General features: G+C 53.7%; 1 protein-coding gene across 1 annotated transcript in view; it reads right to left on the bottom strand.

The window, feature by feature from the left end:
• Nucleotides 1-18,862, bottom strand: part of LOC135529509 (cyclic AMP-responsive element-binding protein 5-like) — a 72,843-nt gene extending 53,981 nt beyond the window's left edge. Inside the window, exons 1-2 of the mRNA XM_064958199.1 lie at nucleotides 18,337-18,862; nucleotides 14,100-14,210 (exon numbers count right to left, since the gene is read on the bottom strand). Coding sequence (XP_064814271.1) covers nucleotides 14,100-14,210; nucleotides 18,337-18,390 — 165 coding nt within the window. The 5' untranslated portion in view covers nucleotides 18,391-18,862. The remainder of the gene's footprint in view (nucleotides 1-14,099; nucleotides 14,211-18,336) is intronic.
• Nucleotides 18,863-20,000: the final 1,138 nt, after the last annotated feature.

The following is a 20,000-nucleotide window of genomic DNA, read 5'->3' as shown; positions in this document are numbered from 1 at the left end:
CACAGTTAATCATTCAACATGGAGTGAAGGTGACTTCACAGTTAATCACTCAACATGGAGTGAAGGTGTCTTGACACAGTTAATCACTCAACATGGAGTGAAGGTGACTTCACAGTTAATCACTCAACATGGAGTGAAGGTGACTTGACACAGTTAATCACTCAACATGGAGTGAAGGGGACTTCACAGTTAATCACTCAACATGGAGTGAAGGTGACTTGACACAGTTAATCACTCAACATGGAGTGAAGGTGACTTCACAGTTAATCACTCAACATGGAGTGAAGGTGACTTGACACAGTTAATCACTCAACATGGAGTGAAGGTGGAAATCGCCTCTTCTTTCTTGACCTCATTGAACAACTCTGTAAATATGACTCTCTCGTACACTTGGTATTTCTGGCCTACATATTTGATGTGTTTTGCAGAATTCAGTACAACAAGTATTTCAATGGTCAAATAAACCTATAGTTTGATCGGGTTTTAAAACAATATACAGGTTTAGTAGGATCATAAAACTAAAACTGTGTGGATGAAGAGTTGAGGTGAAAACCATCCATCGGCTCAAACTCCAACTCTTGCATCAGGATAGCTGTGATGGCTGGTCTCAGTGCATATTATGAAATGTTTCTTTAAGAGAAACTCGCTTTTCTTCCTCCTCAAGTAAAAAGGAGTACATTTAGAGCGTGCCAAGAATGATGTCATGGGCCCATCCCGTGCCAGGTCCGTGGCCAACAGAGCTGCAGTGTAGGAACATATAGTATTGTTTACCTCATAAGAAACTCAGCACCAAGCCTGACGCTTAGTGACACATTTATTGTCCCTAGTAACAATGTAAACAATAGATAATTACCCAGATAATAAATAACACATTTTTATACACGAGCTGCAGCTCAGAAGCAGAGCTTTTTAAATCTGTCCGCATTTTTCTAAACCAACTGAACGGCAGAGGGAAAGGAACAGGTGATAACAGCTTTACATTCAACAGATACGAACCCACGGTCGGAGACTACACCACTTTCAAATTGGAACCCGCTCACATTTCTGACTTATGTCCCGTGGTTGGCACACAGAGAGACATTGTGTGGAAGTTGATAAGGGCTTGTTGTGGCTCTTCCTGTCCACACAAATGGAGAGAGAAAGACTTTCATCAAACAAACAATGACATCAAACCATCTAAAAAATAGACTTTCAGGAATAGAATAGTGTGTTTCCACACACACAAACACACACAGCGTGTGCACACTTCTACGACTATGTCAGCTGCTACTGAGCGAGTAGTGCAGGGCTGGACTGAGATCAGGGCTGTGAGGGAGAGTGCTGGCTATAGCCTGATGAGCTCTGGCTCCGAGTAGCGATATAATGCTTTGGCCTGTGTCCGTCCGTCCGTCCGTCCGTCCCACCTCTCCACAGCAGTTCCTCCACCATGCTGTGAGGGTCAGCTATCCTGACATCCCTAATGCACAACACACACCACCCTATTCCCTTGACCCAACACAACACACCACCCTATCCCCTGACCCAACACAACACACCACAACACACCACCCTATCCCCTGACCCAACACAACACACCACAACACACCACCCTATCCCCTGACCCAACACAACACACCACAACACACCACCCTATCCCCTGACCCAACACAACACACCACAACACACCACCCTATCCCCTGACCCAACACAACACACCACAACACACCACACTATTCCCTTGACCCAACACAACACACCACCCTATCCCCTGACCCAACACAACACACCACAACACACCACCCTATTCCCCTGACCAAACACAACACACCACCCTATTCCCCTGACCCAACACAACACACCACCCTATTCCCTGACCCAACACAACACACCACCCTATCCCCTGACCCAACACAACACACCACCCTATCCCCTAACACAACACACCACACCACACCACCCTATTCCCCTGACCCAACACAACACACCACCCTATCCCCTGACCCAACACAACACACCACCCTATCCCCTAACACAACACAACACACCACCCTATTCCCTTGACACAACACAACACACCACCCTATCCCCTAACACAACACACCACACCACACCACCCTATTCCCCTGACCAAACACAACACACCACCCTATTCCCCTGACCCAACACAACACACCACCCTATTCCCCTGACACAACACAACACACCACCCTATCCCATGACATAACACAACACACCACCCTATCCCCTGACCCAACACAACACACCACCCTATCCCCTGACCCAACACAACACACCACCCTATCCCCTAACACAACACACCACACCACACCACCCTATTCCCCTGACCCAACAAAACACACCACCCTATCCCCTGACCCAACACAACACACCACCCTATCCCCTAACACAACACAACACACCACCCTATCCCCTGACCCAACACAACACACCAGCCTATCCCTTAACACAACACACCACACCACACCACCCTATTCCCCTGACCAAACACAACACACCACCCTATTCCCCTGACCCAACACAACACACCACCCTATTCCCCTGACACAACACAACACACCACCCTATCCCTTGACACAACACAACACACCACCCTATCCCCTGACCCAACACAACACACCACCCTATCCCCTGACCCAACACAACACACCACCCTATCCCCTAACACAACACACCACACCACACCACCCTATTCCCCTGACCCAACACAACACACCACCCTATCCCCTAACACAACACAACACACCACCCTATCCCCTAACACAACACACCACCCTATCCCCTAACACAACACACCACCCTATCCCCTGACCCAACACAACACATCACCCTATCCCCTGACCCAACACACCACCCTATCCCCTGACCCAACACAACACACCAGCCTCCCCTCCCTGTTTCAGCCCTCCCTGTATCAGCCCTCCCTGTATCAGCCCTCCCTGTATCAGACCTGTATCAGCCCTCCCTGTATCAGCCCTCCCTGTATCAGCCCTCCCTGTATCAGCCCTCCCTGTATCAGCCCTCCCTGTATCAGCCCTGTATCAGCCCTCCCTGTATCAGCCCTCCCTGTATCAGCCCTGTATCAGCCCTCCCTGTATCAGCCCTCCCTGTATCAGACCTGTATCAGCCCTCCCTGTATCAGCCCTCCCTGTATCAGCCCTCTCTGTATCAGCCCTCCCTATATCAGCCCTCCCTATATCAGCCCTCCCTGTATCAGCCCTCCCTGTATCAGCCCTCCCTGTATCAGCCCTGTATCAGCCCTCCCTGTATCAGCCCTCCCTGTATCAGCCCTCCCTGTATCAGCCCTGTATCAGCCCTCCCTATATCAGCCCTCCCTGTATCAGCCCTCCCTGTATCAGCCCTCCCTGTATCAGCCCTCCCTATATCAGCCCTCCCTGTATCAGCCCTCCCTGTATCAGCCCTCCCTGTATCAGCCCTCCCTGTATCAGCCCTGTATCAGCCCTCCCTGTATCAGCCCTCACTGTATCAGCCCTCCCTGTATCAGCCCTGTATCAGCCCTCCCTATATCAGCCCTCCCTGTATCAGCCCTCCCTGTATCAGCCCTCCCTGTATCAGCCCTCCCTGTATCAGCCCTCCCTGTATCAGCCCTCCCTGTTTCAGCCCTCCCTGTATCAGCCCTCCCTGTATCAGCCCTCCCTGTATCAGCCCTCCCTATATCAGCCCTCCCTGTATCAGCCCTCCCTGTATCAGCCCTCCCTATATCAGCCCTCCCTGTATCAGCCCTCCCTGTATCAGCCCTCCCTATATCAGCCCTCCCTGTATCAGCCCTCCCTGTATCAGCCCTCCCTGTATCAGCCCTCCCTGTATCAGCCCTCCCTGTATCAGCCCTGTATCAGCCCTCCCTATATCAGCCCTCCCTGTATCAGCCCTCCCTGTATCAGCCCTCCCTGTATCAGCCCTCCCTATATCAGCCCTCCCTGTATCAGCCCTCCCTGTATCAGCCCTCCCTGTATCAGCCCTCCCTGTATCAGCCCTCCCTGTTTCAGCCCTCCCTGTATCAGCCCTCCCTGTTTCAGCCCTCCCTGTATCAGCCCTCCCTGTATCAGCCCTCCCTGTATCAGCCCTCCCTATATCAGCCCTCCCTGTATCAGCCCTCCCTGTATCAGCCCTCCCTATATCAGCCCTCCCTGTATCAGCCCTCCCTGTATCAGCCCTCCCTGTATCAGCCCTCCCTATATCAGCCCTCCCTGTATCAGCCCTCCCTGTATCAGCCCTCCCTGTATCAGCCCTCCCTGTATCAGCCCTCCCTGTATCAGCCCTCCCTGTTTCAGCCCTCCCTGTATCAGCCCTCCCTGTATCAGCCCTCCCTGTATCAGCCCTCCCTATATCAGCCCTCCCTGTATCAGCCCTCCCTGTATCAGCCCTCCCTGTATCAGCCCTCCCTGTATCAGCCCTCCCTGTATCAGCCCTCCCTATATCAGCCCTCCCTGTATCAGCCCTCCCTGTATCAGCCCTCCCTGTATCAGCCCTCCCTGTTTCAGCCCTCCCTGTATCAGCCCTCCCTGTATCAGCCCTCCCTGTATCAGCCCTCCCTGTTTCAGCCCTGTATCAGCCCTCCCTGTATCAGCCCTGTATCAGCCCTCCCTGTATCAGCCCTCCCTGTATCAGCCCTCCCTGTATCAGCCCTGTATCAGCCCTCCCTGTATCAGCCCTCCCTGTATCAGCCCTCCCTATATCAGCCCTCCCTGTATCAGCCCTGTATCAGCCCTCCCTGTATCAGCCCTCCCTGTATCAGCCCTCCCTGTATCAGCCCTGTATCAGCCCTCCCTGTATCAGCCCTCCCTGTATCAGCCCTCCCTGTATCAGCCCTGTATCAGCCCTCCCTGTATCAGCCCTGTATCAGCCCTCCCTATATCAGCCCTGTATCAGCCCTCCCTGTATCAGCCCTGTATCAGCCCTCCCTATATCAGCCCTCCCTGTATCAGCCCTGTATCAGCCCTCCCTGTATCAGCCCTCCCTGTATCAGCCCTCCCTGTATCAGCCCTCCCTGTATCAGCCCTCCCTATATCAGCACTCCCTGTATCAGCCCTCCCTATATCAGCCCTCCCTGTATCAGCCCTCCCTGTATCAGCCCTCCCTGTATCAGCCCTCCCTGTATCAGCCCTCTCTGTATCAGCCCTCCCTGTATCAGCCCTCCCTGTATCAGCCCTCTCTGTATCAGCCCTCCCTGTATAAGCCCTGTATCAGCCCTCCCTGTATCAGCCCTCCCTGTATCAGCCCTCCCTGTATCAGCCCTCCCTGTATCAGCCCTGTATCAGCCCTCCCTGTATCAGCCCTCCCTGTATCAGCCCTGTATCAGCCCTCCCTGTATCAGCCCTCCCTGTATCAGCCCTGTATCAGCCCTCCCTGTATCAGCCCTGTATCAGCCCTCCCTGTATCAGCCCTCCCTGTATCAGCCCTCCCTATATCAGCCCTCCCTGTATCAGCCCTGTATCAGCCCTCCCTGTATCAGACCTGTATCAGCCCTCCCTGTATCAGCCCTCCCTGTATCAGCCCTGTATCAGCCCTCCCTGTATCAGCCCTCCCTGTATCAGCCCTGTATCAGCCCTCCCTGTATCAGCCCTCCCTGTATCAGCCCTCCCTGTTTCAGCCCTGTATCAGCCCTCCCTGTATCAGCCCTGTATCAGCCCTCCCTGTATCAGCCCTCCCTGTATCAGCCCTCCCTGTATCAGCCCTCCCTGTATCAGCCCTCCCTGTATCAGCCCTCTCTGTATCAGCCCTCCCTGTATCAGCCCTGTATCAGCCCTCTCTGTATCAGCCCTCTCTGTATCAGCCCTCCCTGTATCAGCCCTCCCTGTTTCAGCCCTGTATCAGCCCTCCCTGTTTCAGCCCTGTATCAGCCCTCTCTGTATCAGCCCTCTCTGTATCAGCCCTCCCTGTATCAGCCCTCCCTGTTTCAGCCCTGTATCAGCCCTCCCTGTATCAGCCCTCTCTGTATCAGCCCTCTCTGTATCAGCCCTCTCTGTATCAGCCCTCCCTGTATCAGCCCTCCCTGTTTCAGCCCTGTATCAGCCCTCCCTGTATCAGCCCTCCCTGTATCAGCCCTCCCTGTATCAGCCCTCCCTGTATCAGCCCTCTCTGTATCAGCCCTCCCTGTATCAGCCCTCCCTGTATCAGCCCTCCCTATATCAGCCCTCCCTGTATCAGCCCTCCCTGTATCAGCCCTCCCTATATCAGCCCTCCCTGTATCAGCCCTCCCTGTATCAGCCCTCCCTGTATCAGCCCTGTATCAGCCCTCCCTGTATCAGCCCTCCCTGTATCAGCCCTGTATCAGCCCTCCCTGTATCAGCCCTCCCTGTATCAGCCCTGTATCAGCCCTCCCTGTATCAGCCCTGTATCAGCCCTCCCTGTATCAGCCCTCCCTGTATCAGCCCTCCCTATATCAGCCCTCCCTGTATCAGCCCTCCCTATATCAGCCCTCCCTGTATCAGCCCTGTATCAGCCCTCCCTCAGCCCTCCCTGTATCAGCCCTGTATCAGCCCTCCCTGTATCAGCCCTGTATCAGCCCTCCCTGTATCAGCCCTCCCTGTATCAGCCCTCCCTATATCAGCCCTCCCTGTATCAGCCCTGTATCAGCCCTCCCTGTATCAGCCCTGTATCAGCCCTCCCTGTATCAGCCCTGTATCAGCCCTCCCTGTATCAGCCCTCCCTGTATCAGCCCTGTATCAGCCCTCCCTGTATCAGCCCTCCCTGTTTCAGCCCTGTATCAGCCCTCCCTGTATCAGCCCTCCCTGTATCAGCCCTCCCTGTTTCAGCCCCCTGTATCAGCCCTCCCTGTATCAGCCCTCCCTGTATCAGCCCTGTATCAGCCCTCTCCTGTATCAGCCCTCCCTGTATCAGCCCTCCCTGTATCAGCCCTCCCTGTTTCAGCCCTGTATCAGCCCTCCCTGTTTCAGCCCTGTATCAGCCCTCTCTGTATCAGCCCTCTCTGTATCAGCCCTCCCTGTATCAGCCCTCCCTGTTTCAGCCCTGTATCAGCCCTCTCTGTATCAGCCCTCTCTGTATCAGCCCTCTCTGTATCAGCCCTCCCTGTATCAGCCCTCCCTGTTTCAGCCCTGTATCAGCCCTCCCTGTATCAGCCCTCCCTGTATCAGCCCTCCCTGTATCAGCCCTCCCTGTATCAGCCCTCCCTGTATCAGCCCTCTCTGTATCAGCCCTCCCTGTATCAGCCCTCCCTCCCTGTATCAGCCCTCCCTATATCAGCCCTCCCTGTATCAGCCCTCCCTGTATCAGCCCTCCCTATATCAGCCCTCCCTGTATCAGCCCTCCCTGTATCAGCCCTCCCTGTTTCAGCCCTCCCTGTATCAGCCCTCCCTGTTTCAGCCCTGTATCAGCCCTCTCTGTATCAGCCCTCTCTGTATCAGCCCTCCCTGTATCAGCCCTCCCTGTATCAGCCCTGTATCAGCCCTCTCTGTATCAGCCCTCCCTGTATCAGCCCTCCCTGTATCAGCCCTCCCTGTATCAGCCCTCCCTGTATCAGCCCTCCCTGTATCAGCCCTCTCTGTATCAGCCCTCTCTGTATCAGCCCTCCCTGTATCAGCCCTCCCTGTTTCAGCCCTCCCTGTATCAGCCCTGTATCAGCCCTCCCTGTATCAGCCCTCCCTGTATCAGCCCTCCCTGTTTCAGCCCTGTATCAGCCCTCTCTGTATCAGCCCTCCCTGTATCAGCCCTCCCTGTATCAGCCCTCCCTGTATCAGACCTGTATCAGCCCTCCCTGTATCAGCCCTCTCTGTATCAGCCCTCCCTATATCAGCCCTCCCTGTATCAGCCCTCCCTGTATCAGCCCTCCCTATATCAGCCCTCCCTGTATCAGCCCTCTCTGTATCAGCCCTCCCTGTATCAGCCCTCCCTGTATCAGCCCTCCCTATATCAGCCCTCCCTATATCAGCCCTCCCTATATCAGCCCTCCCTGTATCAGCCCTCCCTATATCAGCCCTCCCTATATCAGCCCTCTCTGTATCAGCCCTCCCTGTATCAGCCCTCCCTGTATCAGCCCTCCCTGTATCAGCCCTCCCTGTATCAGCCCTGTATCAGCCCTCCCTGTATCAGCCCTCCCTGTATCAGCCCTCCCTGTATCAGCCCTCCCTGTATCAGCCCTCCCTGTATCAGCCCTGTATCAGCCCTCCCTGTATCAGCCCTCCCTGTATCAGCCCTCCCTGTATCAGCCCTGTATCAGCCCTCCCTGTATCAGCCCTGTATCAGCCCTCCCTGTATCAGCCCTCCCTGTATCAGCCCTCCCTGTATCAGCCCTGTATCAGCCCTCCCTATATCAGCCCTCCCTGTATCAGCCCTCCCTATATCAGCCCTCCCTGTATCAGCCCTCCCTATATCAGCCCTCTCTGTATCAGCCCTCTCTGTATCAGCCCTCCCTGTATCAGCCCTCCCTGTATCAGCCCTGTATCAGCCCTCCCTGTATCAGCCCTCCCTGTATCAGCCCTCCCTATATCAGCCCTCCCTGTATCAGCCCTCCCTATATCAGCCCTCTCTGTATCAGCCCTCTCTGTATCAGCCCTCCCTGTATCAGCCCTCCCTGTATCAGCCCTCCCTGTATCAGCCCTCCCTGTATCAGCCCTCCCTGTATCAGCCCTCCCTGTATCAGCCCTCCCTGTATCAGCCCTGTATCAGCCCTCCCTGTATCAGCCCTTCCTGTATCAGCCCTCCCTGTATCAGCCCTCCCTGTATCAGCCCTCCCTGTATCAGCCCTCCCTGTTTCAGCCCTGTATCAGCCCTCCCTGTATCAGCCCTCCCTGTATCAGCCCTCCCTGTATCAGCCCTCCCTGTTTCAGCCCTCCCTGTATCAGCCCTCCCTGTATCAGCCCTCCCTGTATCAGCCCTCCCTGTATCAGCCCTTCCTGTATCAGCCCTCCCTGTATCAGCCCTCCCTGTATCAGCCCTCCCTGTATCAGACCTGTATCAGCCCTCCCTGTATCAGCCCTGTATCAGCCCTCCCTGTATCAGCCCTCCCTGTATCAGCCCTCCCTGTATCAGCCCTGTATCAGCCCTCTCTGTATCAGCCCTCTCTGTATCAGCCCTCCCTGTATCAGCCCTCCCTGTATCAGCCCTGTATCAGCCCTCCCTGTATCAGCCCTCCCTGTATCAGCCCTCCCTGTATCAGCCCTGTATCAGCCCTCCCTGTATCAGCCCTCCCTGTATCAGCCCTCCCTGTTTCAGCCCTGTATCAGCCCTCTCTGTATCAGCCCTCCCTGTATCAGCCCTCTCTGTATCAGCCCTCCCTATATCAGCCCTCCCTGTATCAGCCCTCCCTGTATCAGCCCTCTCTGTATCAGCCCTCCCTGTATCAGCCCTCCCTGTATCAGCCCTCCCTGTATCAGCCCTCCCTGTATCAGCCCTCTCTGTATCAGCCCTCCCTGTATCAGCCCTCTCTGTATCAGCCCTCTCTGTATCAGCCCTCCCTATATCAGCCCTCCCTGTATCAGCCCTCTCTGTATCAGCCCTCTCTGTATCAGCCCTCCCTGTATCAGCCCTCCCTGTATCAGCCCTGTATCAGCCCTCCCTGTATCAGCCCTGTATCAGCCCTCTCTGTATCAGCCCTCTCTGTATCAGCCCTCCCTGTATCAGCCCTCTCTGTATCAGCCCTCTCTGTATCAGCCCTCCCTGTATCAGCCCTCCCTGTATCAGCCCTCTCTGTATCAGCCCTCTCTGTATCAGCCCTCCCTGTATCAGCCCTCTCTGTATCAGCCCTCTCTGTATCAGCCCTCCCTGTATCAGCCCTCCCTGTATCAGCCCTGTATCAGCCCTCCCTGTATCAGCCCTGTATCAGCCCTCTCTGTATCAGCCCTCTCTGTATCAGCCCTCCCTGTATCAGCCCTCTCTGTATCAGCCCTCTCTGTATCAGCCCTCCCTGTATCAGCCCTCCCTGTATCAGCCCTCTCTGTATCAGCCCTCCCTGTATCAGCCCTCCCTGTATCAGCCCTCCCTGTATCAGCCCTCTCTGTATCAGCCCTCTCTGTATCAGCCCTCCCTGTATCAGCCCTCCCTGTATCAGCCCTGTATCAGCCCTCCCTGTATCAGCCCTGTATCAGCCCTCTCTGTATCAGCCCTCTCTGTATCAGCCCTCCCTGTATCAGCCCTCTCTGTATCAGCCCTCTCTGTATCAGCCCTCCCTGTATCAGCCCTCCCTGTATCAGCCCTCTCTGTATCAGCCCTCCCTGTATCAGCCCTCTCTGTATCAGCCCTCTCTGTATCAGCCCTCCCTGTATCAGCCCTCTCTGTATCAGCCCTCTCTGTATCAGCCCTCTCTGTATCAGCCCTCCCTGTATCAGCCCTCTCTGTATCAGCCCTCCCTGTATCAGCCCTCTCTGTATCAGCCCTCTCTGTATCAGCCCTCCCTATATCAGCCCTCCCTGTATCAGCCCTCCCTGTATCAGCCCTCCCTGTATCAGCCCTGTATCAGCCCTCCCTGTATCAGCCCTCCCTGTATCAGCCCTCCCTGTATCAGCCCTCCCTGTATCAGCCCTCCCTGTATCAGACCTGTATCAGCCCTCCCTGTATCAGCCCTCCCTGTATCAGCCCTCCCTGTATCAGCCCTCCCTGTATCAGCCCTCCCTGTATCAGCCCTCTCTGTATCAGCCCTCCCTGTATCAGCCCTCCCTGTATCAGCCCTCCCTGTATCAGCCCTCCCTATATCAGACCTATATCCGCCCTGCCTTCAGCCCTCCCTGCAGCTCATTAACTATTTACACTAGAGACAGACAGAGACAGGTCTCCCTAGGCCTCCTAGCAGCTCAGCCCCACCGCAAAATCTATTAGCCGTCATTAGCCCCCATCAGCAGCAGCACACACTCCCACTGGGCAGGAGAGGGTTAACTCCGCCAGGGGAGGCCTTCAGTTACCACAACACACATCTCTCTCTCCAGTATCTTTTATCAATTTCTGTCTTTCAAATTCTCTTTTTCTCACCCCCCCACTTACTCTCTCTCTCTCTCTCTCCCTCGCTCTCCCTCACTCTCCCCCTCGCCCCCCCCTCCTTCCCTCCCTCCCTCCCTCCCTCCCTCCCTCCCTCCCTCCCTCCCTCCCTCCCTCCATCTCTCTTAATGTAAATGTTCCTGTAGTGAGCGGCTGGGCCAGGGGTCTGAGGCTCTGAGGTTGTAAAGCTGGGGGGGTGTGGGGTTACAGTGAGGGAGATTTCCCATTGGCGGAAAGTCAACATGGTCCAGGGTAACGCGATTAGGGCTGGATCGAGTGCATCGCAGGGGACATATGGACCTGATCACGCTGCAGACACCCGATAGCACGGCCGTATTTATCGACTTGGGCCGGCTGTGGATATTACAGACACCAGAGATCCCCTGAAACCCCTGTTCCCCCCCGCTTCCCCATCCCTCCCCCACTCCGTCCGTCAGGTCCTTATGAAAACCACGCTGGAGATCTGAGCCTGATAAGCCGATTAGCCTCTCACTCTCTGTCCACAGTCATGGGATTCCATCAGGACCTTTCAAGATATCCGGGCCATTCAAAATGTCAGGGCCCAAATCTCCAACCATCTGGTCATGAATAGAGAATGAATGAATATCTGACTGGTCAAGCAGCCTGTAGGTTCGTCCAGTAATGAAGCCTGGGTCGTTTTCTGAGGACTGTCTGCTTGTGTTTATTAGTGGCCTTGGCATTTACAATTCAATTACAACGATAGGCGAGAGGGGAAATAAAAGGAAAAGATCTGTGTGTCTGGATGGAGGCCAATGCAGAGATAAGACTAAAACACTAATATTGTCTTACTCCAGCGTGTTACCATAGGAACAGCAGGAGATCCAAAAGACTACAAAGACGATCAATCTAGAGAGAGAGCAGGAGGAAGAGGGACACGTAAGTGCCCTGAGAATGCACCTTCTCTCTCCCCCCTCTCTCTCCCTCTTTCTCTCTCCCCATATCTCTCCCTCTCCCCCTTTCACTCCCTCTTTCTCTCTCCCTCTCCCCCTTTCACTCCCTCTTTCTCTCTTTGTCCCTCTTTCTCTCATTCTCCCTCTTTCTCTCTCTCTCGTCTATCAGAGCAATCACTGCTAATGACCTCTCTCTCTCTCTCTCTCTCTCTCTCTCTCTCTCTCTCTCTCTCTCTCTCTCTCTCTCTCTCTCTCTCTCTCTCTCGCATCGCTACTTCTCTCTGTCTTTCTATCTCACCCTCCCTTTCTCTCTCTCTCTCTCTCTCTCTCTCTCTCTCTCTCTCTCTCTCTCTCTCACTCTCTCACTCTCTCTCACTCTCTCCCTCCCATCTCTACTTCTCTCTGTCTTTCCTTCTCTCTTCCCTCTCTTTCTACCCCCCCTCTCAATCTCCTCAACCTCAGTAATCAGTGGGCCATTAAACAAGTCAGAAGAGCAAACAGCACTTTATTCTGACCAGCCACTTGCCTTAGACCACCTCCTTCTGCCTCTCTTTCTCTCTCGCTCTCTGCTGCTCTCTCTCTGCTGCTCTCTCTTTCTCTCTGCTGCTCTCTCTCTCTGCCAATCTCTGCTGCTCTCTCTCTCTGCTGCTCTCTCTCTCTGCCACTCTCTCTCTCTGCTGCTCTCTCTCTCTGCCAATCTCTGCTGCTCTCTCTCTGCTGCTCTCTCTCTGCCGCTCTCTCTCTCTGCCTACCTCTGCCTCTCTCTGCTGCTCTCTCTCTGCTGCTCTCTCTCTGCCACTCTCTCTCTCTGCTACTCTCTCTGCCTATCTCTGCCTCTCTCTTTCTCTCTCTTTCTCTCTCTCTCTGCCTCTCGCTCTCTCTCTCTCTGCCTCTGCCTCTTCCTCTCTGCCTCTCTCTCTCACTCTCTCTCTGCCTCTTTCTCTCTCACTCTCTCTCTCTCTGCCTCTCTCACTCTCACTCTCTCTCTCTGCCTCTCTCTCTGCCTCCCTCTTTCGCTCTCTCTCTGCCTCTCTCCGCTTCTTCTCTCGTTCCTCTACCCCCTCCCTCTCCCTCCCTCCCTCCCCCTGCTCTCTCTCTCTCACTTTGTCTGTCTCTCTCTCCCTCTCCCTCTGTCTGTCTGTCTGTCTGTCTGTCTGTCTGTCTGTCTGTCTCCCTCTCACTCTCTCTCCCTCTCTCTCCCTCCCTCTCTCCCCCCTCTCTCTCTCTCTCTCTCTCTCACTCTCTCTCTGCCTCCCTCTTTCGCTCTCTCTCTGCCTCTCTCCGCTTCTTCTCTCGTTCCTCTACCCCCTCCCTCCCTCCCTCCCTCCCTCCCTCCCCCTGCTCTCTCTCTCTCACTTTGTCTGTCTCTCTCTCCCTCTCCCTCTGTCTGTCTGTCTGTCTGTCTGTCTGTCTGTCTGTCTGTCTCCCTCTCACTCTCTCTCTCCCTCTCTCTCCCTCCCTCTCTCCCCCCCCTCTCTCTCTCTCTCTCTCTCTCTCACTCTCTCTCTGCCTCCCTCTTTCGCTCTCTCTCTGCCTCTCTCCGCTTCTTCTCTCGTTCCTCTACCCCTTCTCCTCCCTCTCTCCTTTCTTCTGTCATCTCCTATCTTCCCTAATCTCCTCCCTCTCTTTTCCCTCTACCCCCTCTCCATTTCTCCCTCTCTCTCTCCCTCGTAGTCCTCCCTCTCTCTCAGCCTTCTCTCACTCCCCCTCCTCTCTCTCTCCCTCGTAGTCCTCCCTCTCTCTCAGCCTTCTCTCACTCACCCCCTCTCTCTAACTGCCTGCTTTGTGAGGGATGAGGTCATTCCATTTCCATCCCGCTGTGTTAAACTAGTGCTAACAAGTTGCACAATTCCACAACATGTTCTGTACATTAAGATATACATCAGTCAGCCAGTCGGTGCAGTGCGGTGGGCAGCCCAGCCGCAGCCACATAAAGGGCCTTTTATCCAGGCTCTCTGAGACTCCAGACCAGCGCTGCTCTGCTCCTACAGGTTCAGACCTAGCAGCTTTGATTCCACACACACACACAAAATGATGAAATCCGCACAGAGACTTTAAAGCAAGTGCAGCTTTTTGTTGGCATGGCCAAGTGGAAAAGAGAACGGTATAAAACATTGAGCATGTATCTGTGTGTGGAAGGGTGTGTGGAAGGGTGTGTGTGTGCGTGCATCTGCATGTGTGTGTTTTTATTATTCAGGTGTATTTAGTGTGTGTATGTGTGTGTTGGTGAGGATTGAGACTCACCAGTTTGGCCTCAGAGTGCATGGAGGGTCCGTGAGGGGAGGAACAGGAGCTGGGATGGTTGGGGCCCTGCATCCCCATCATACTGGAACACATAGACATCTGCCTCTCCATCTGAGGACCACAACAATATATCACACTACGGCAACACACACACCCACCCACACACACACACACACACACACACACACACACACACACACACACACACACACACACACACACACACACACACACACACACACACACACACACACACACACACACACTTATCAAGGAGACACGTGGTGTGTGTGTGTGTGTCTGACAAAAACAGTGCTATTTACAGACACACACCCTGGTAGTAGCTTCCTGTTTTAACTCCCTCACTGCTGGGCTGGCTTCCTGTTTTAACTCCCTCACTGCTGGGCTGGCTTCCTGTTTTAACTCCCTCACTGCTGGGCTGGCTTCCTGTTTGTGTGTGTTCTGGTCAGCTCTAGTTGCATGCTGTGTGTGGTTGTTTGTATGGGTTCTCTGTGTGTGGTTGTTTGTATGGGTGATGTGTGTGGTTGTTTCTATGGGTGATGTGTGTGTGGGTGATGTGTGATACAGGGTCAGATGTTTAATGGTTAAAGTGGTGATTAAAGGGGACCCACACACACACCCCACTAACCCTCCCCCCCAAAAAAACACCCCCCTGATGTCCCCCACTACCCCACTAACCCCCCCAACAACCCCCAACCCCCTGATGTCCCCCACTACCCCACTAACCCCACCCCCAACAACCCCCAACCCTCTGATGACCCCCACTAACCCCGCCAACAACCCCCAACCCCCTGATGTCCCCCACTACCCCACTAACCCCTCCAACAACCCCCAACCCCCTGATGTCCCCCACTACCCCACTAACCCCTCCAACAACCCCCAACCCCCTGATGTCCCCCACTACCCCACTAACCCCACCCCCAACAACCCCCAACCCCTCTGATGACCCCCACTACCCCACTAACCCCTCCAACAACCCCCAACCCCCTGATGTCCCCCACTACCCCACTAACCCCACCCCCAACAACCCCCAACCCCTCTGATGACCCCCACTACCCCACTAACCCCTCCAACAACCCCCAACCCCCTGATGTCCCCCACTACCCCACTAACCCCACCCCCAACAACCCCCAACCCCTCTGATGACCCCCACTACCCCACTAACCCCTCCAACAACCCCCAACCCCCTGATGTCCCCCACTACCCCACTAACCCCACCCCCAACAACCCCCAACCCCTCTGATGACCCCCACTACCCCACTAACCCCTCCAACAACCCCCAACCCCCTGATGTCCCCCACTACCCCACTAACCCCACCCCCAACAACCCCCAACCCCCTGATGTCCCCCACTAACCCCGCCAACAACCCCCAACCCCCCTGATGCACCTCTCCCCATCCACAGAGGCCCAGCACCAGAACCCCTCCACACAGCCTTCATTGCTCTAAGTGTGTTTTGTGTATAAATATCACCCAAACCTGCACCCCTTTCCTGACCAGTCAATCTTCCTCCAGAAAGGCTTAGCTCCTAATTTAATAAACATGGGAGGTTTTTTTCCACACCATAAACACAGCCTGTCTTGTGTTACCATGAGAACATATGTGGTATCATTAGAATGATGATACGGGGAGCTTTCTCAGAGTTGTTATCATTCCCTGTCTGTCTCCCACTACTGCACCGATCTCAAATCTCATTGGCTTGATTAGAATATAGTGGGAGACGAAGAGCCAGTGTCTGAAAGCCACACTGCAGGAGATGGTCGTTTGGATAACTAGTGATGAATCATTTATATGGTGGGATATACGTGGGACAACTCACAGATATTACAGACTGAAAGAGGGGATAAGATGTGTGGAGGTAGCGTTAGTGTGTGTGTGTGTGTGTGTGTGTGTGTGTGTGTGTGTGTGTGTGTGTGTGTGTGTGTGTGTGTGTGTGTGTGTGTGTGTGTGTGTGTGTGTGTGTGTGTGTGTGTGTGTGTGTGTGTGCGTGCGTGCGTGCGTGCGTGAATCAGTGTGTACATCAGTGGAGGCTCCTCAGAGGAGGAAGGGGAGGACCTTTCTCCTCAGTGAATTTTATAAAAATAAAAATGGTAAAACATTTAAAAAGTTTTATAAAACTATACTAAATATATTCACGTCACCAAATAATTTATTAAAACAGGTCTACAGTAGCCTCAACAGCACTCTGTAGGGTAGAACCATGGTGTCGCTGGAGGACAGCTAGCTTTCAGTTTCACTTACTTATCTAGAAAATGCAGCCAGCTAGTTTAGCCTACTGAAACACCCTGCTCAAACAGAGGGATGCTAAGTTAGCTAGCTGGCTATGACGTTCCAACACAACACTGGAACTCTTCCAAGTCAAGGTTTTACTAACTTATTGCCCCCGGGGCCCGTGGGTGTAACTTATTGCCCCCGGGGCCCGTGGGTGTAACTGCTGACGGACTAAACATTGTAACGTTACTGCGTGATTTTAGCAGGTTTACTAACTTATTGCCCCCGGGGCCTGTGTTTGTAACTTATTGCCCCCGGGGCCCGTGGGTGTAACTTATTGCCCCCGGGGCCCGTGGGTGTAACTGCTGACGGACTAAACACTAATGTTACTGCGTGATTGTAGCAGGTTTACTAACTTATTGCCCCCGGGGCCCGTGAGTGTAACTTACTGCCCCCGGGGCCCTTGGGTGTAACTTATTGCCCCCGGGGCCCGTGGGTGTAACTGCTGATGGACTAAACACTAACGTTACTGCGTGATTGTAGCAGGTTTACTAACTTATTGCCCCCGGGGCCCGTGGGTGTAACTTATTGCCCCCGGGGCCCTTGGGTGTAACTTATTGCCCCCGGGGCCCGTGGGTGTAACTTATTGCCCCCGGGGCCCTTGGGTGTAACTTATTGCCCCCGGGGCCCTTGGGTGTAACTTATTGCCCCCGGGGCCCGTGGGTGTAACTTATTGCCCCCGGGGCCCGTGGGTGTAACTGCTGATGGACTAAACACTAACGTTACTGCATGATTGTAACAGGTTTACTAACTTATTGCCCCCGGGGCCCGTAGGTGTAACTTATTGCTCCCGGGACCCGTGGGTGTAACTTATTGCCCCCGGGGCCCGTGGGTGTAACTTATTGCCCCCGGGCCCGTGGGTGTAACTTATTGCCCCCGGGGCCCGTGGGTGTAACTTATTGCCCCCGGGGCCCGTGGGTGTAACTTATTGCCCCCGGGGCCCGTGGGTGTAACTTATTGCCCCCGGGGCCCGTGGGTGTAACTTATTGCCCCCGGGGCCCGTGGGTGTAACTTATTGCCCCCGGGGCCCATGGGTGTAACTGCTGACGGAATAAACACTGTAACGTTACTGCGTGATTGTAGCAGGTTTACTAACTTATTGCCCCCGGGGCCCGTGGGTGTAACTTATTGCCCCCTGGGCCCGTGGATGTAACTGCTGATGGACTAAACACAAACGTTACTGCGTGATTGTAGCAGGTTTACTAACGCGTTAGTTCTATTAGCTGACTAGGACGTTACTTTAGTTAATATGGTGACAACGATGTAGGCCGCGTGTAGCTGTTTGGCTTGGAAAGGTTTTTACTCCTGGTCACGGACAGCTGATGTGTTGTGCATTGAAGTCCACAAGCGAAGGGAAGAGGTGAGAGGAGGAGAGCGCATGGATGTCAGAAGGAATACAACGTGGCTGTGTGTTTACACGTGATCAGTGGGTATTCATTCCGCCAATTCTGTTGAAAAACGTTTCTTAAACTGGAGCAAACGGTACAAAACAGGGAAAAACATACTTGAATTTGTACAATAGAAAATATCATTTGCAATTGTTGGGACAAACGATTACATCCTATATTAGCTAGATGCAGGCAAGAGTGTGCAAGGCGGGATTCAATGTCACTGTCTGTCACCTCAAATTTGTCTCTCGACCTGTGTGCACCTACGTTATATTCTTTAATTCATAAGCTAGGTTGTAGTAACCTCATGATGGGTATAGGGGAAACTAGAGTATCATGTAGTAGCCTAAACCTATCACTGTTACATTGAGCCGGGTGACCACCACGTGTGTGTGTGTGTGTGTGTGTGTGTGTGTGTGTGTGTGTGTGTGTGTGTGTGTGTGTGTGTGTGTGTGTGTGTGTGTGTGTGTGTGTGTGTGTGTGTGTGTGTGTGTGTGTGTGTGTGTGTGTGTGTGTGTGTGTGTGTGTGTGTGTGTGTGTGTGTGTGTGTGTACTCACAGGCATCAGTACAGAGGAGCCTTGCATGGTGGGGTCTGGCAGGGTTCCAGCCATGGAGGCAGGCAGTGGCTGTCTCTGTCTGTTCCGTAGGTGCAGTAGTGATGACAGGGAGCCAGGGACAGGCCTAGGCACACATACACACACACACACACACACACACAGGACAGGGAAAGCGTATTAAAATCATCCTGAACTCACGTTCCAAGTTCTTTAGAGAGATAATAAATCATGTCCATATCTTTATCATAAGAACATCACCACATAACAGCAATAGACACATTTTATGTTCTAACAGATGTGTTACTTCACTTCAGGTTATGGGGAGTAGCAGGAACACTATTAGAGGGGTGGGGAGCAAACAGACAAACACGCTTCTATCCATCTTGCAGGCAGCTTTTTACATCCAGTCTTTAAATCAGTGTCCCAGTTCCAGCTTGTTTAGAGTTGGAGACATGTCAGTCTACATCCTCTCTGTAGTCTTTGGTGTATAGTTGTTTACACTTGAGGCTTTAATAATAAGACAGACAGTAAAGGATGCTGTGCAGTAACTCTCGCCTCCCCTCTCCTCTCCTTTCCTCTCCCCTCCCCTCCCCGCTCCTCTCCTTTCGTCTCCCCTCCCCTCTCCTCTCCTCTCCTCTCCTTTCCTCTGCCCTCCCCTCTCCTCTCCTCTCCTTTCCTCTCTCCTCTCCTCTCCTCTCCTCTCCTTTCCTTTCCTTTCCTTTCCTTTCCTTTCCCCTCCCCTCTCCTCTCCTCTCCTTTCCCATCCCCTCTCCTCTCCTCTCCTTTCCTCTCCCCTCTCCTCTCCTCTCCTTTCCTTTCCTCTCCTTTCCTCTCCCCTCTCCTCTCCTCTCCTCTCCTCTCCCCTCTCCTCCCCTCCCCTCTCCTTTCCTTTCCTTTCCTTTCCTCTCCTCTCCTCTCCTCTCCTCTCCTCTCCTCTCCTCTCCTCTCCTCTCCTCTCCTCTCCCCTCTCCTCTCCTCTCCTTTCCTCTCCCCTCTCCTCTCCTCTCCCTCTCCTCTCCCTCTCCTCTCCCCCCTCCCCTCTCCCTCTCTCCCCCTCCCCTCTCCTCTCCTTTCCTTTCCTTTCCTTTCCTTTCCTTTCCTCTCCTCTCCTCTCCTCTCCCCTCCCCTCTCCTCTCCTCTCCTCTCCCTCTCCTCCCCTCTCCTCTCCTCTCCTCTCCTCTCCTTTCCTTTCCTTTCCTCTCCTCTCCTTTCCCCTCTCCTCTCCTCTCCTCTCCCCTCTCCTCCCCTCTCATTTCATTTCCTCTCCTCTCCTCTCCCCTCCCCTCTCCTCTCCTTTCCTGTATCAGCCCTCCCTGTAAAATAGCTATGCAGCGACGCTCCCCATCCAACCTGACAGAGATTGAGAGGATCTGCTTCAACAATGTACTGAGTAAAGGGTGTAAATGTGATATTTCTGCATTTTTATTTAATATTTTAGCAAAAATTACGAACCTGTTTTTGCTTTGTCATTGTGGGGTATTGTGTGTAGATTGATGAAGGGAAAAAAACTATTTAATCAATTTTAGAATAAGGATGTAACGTAACAAAATGTGGAAAAAGTCAAGGGGTCTGAATACTTTCTGAATGCACCATACATCTTCATATTAAAGCCAGTGTTGTAATAATCAATTGTATGTAGAAGACCCTGGTCGATGTCTTCTCCA

Source organism: Oncorhynchus masou, unplaced genomic scaffold, assembly GCF_036934945.1.
Source record: "Oncorhynchus masou masou isolate Uvic2021 unplaced genomic scaffold, UVic_Omas_1.1 unplaced_scaffold_1173, whole genome shotgun sequence".
In the NCBI taxonomy this organism is placed as follows: domain Eukaryota; kingdom Metazoa; phylum Chordata; class Actinopteri; order Salmoniformes; family Salmonidae; genus Oncorhynchus; species Oncorhynchus masou.
This window is presented reverse-complemented; position numbering and strand designations above follow the sequence as displayed.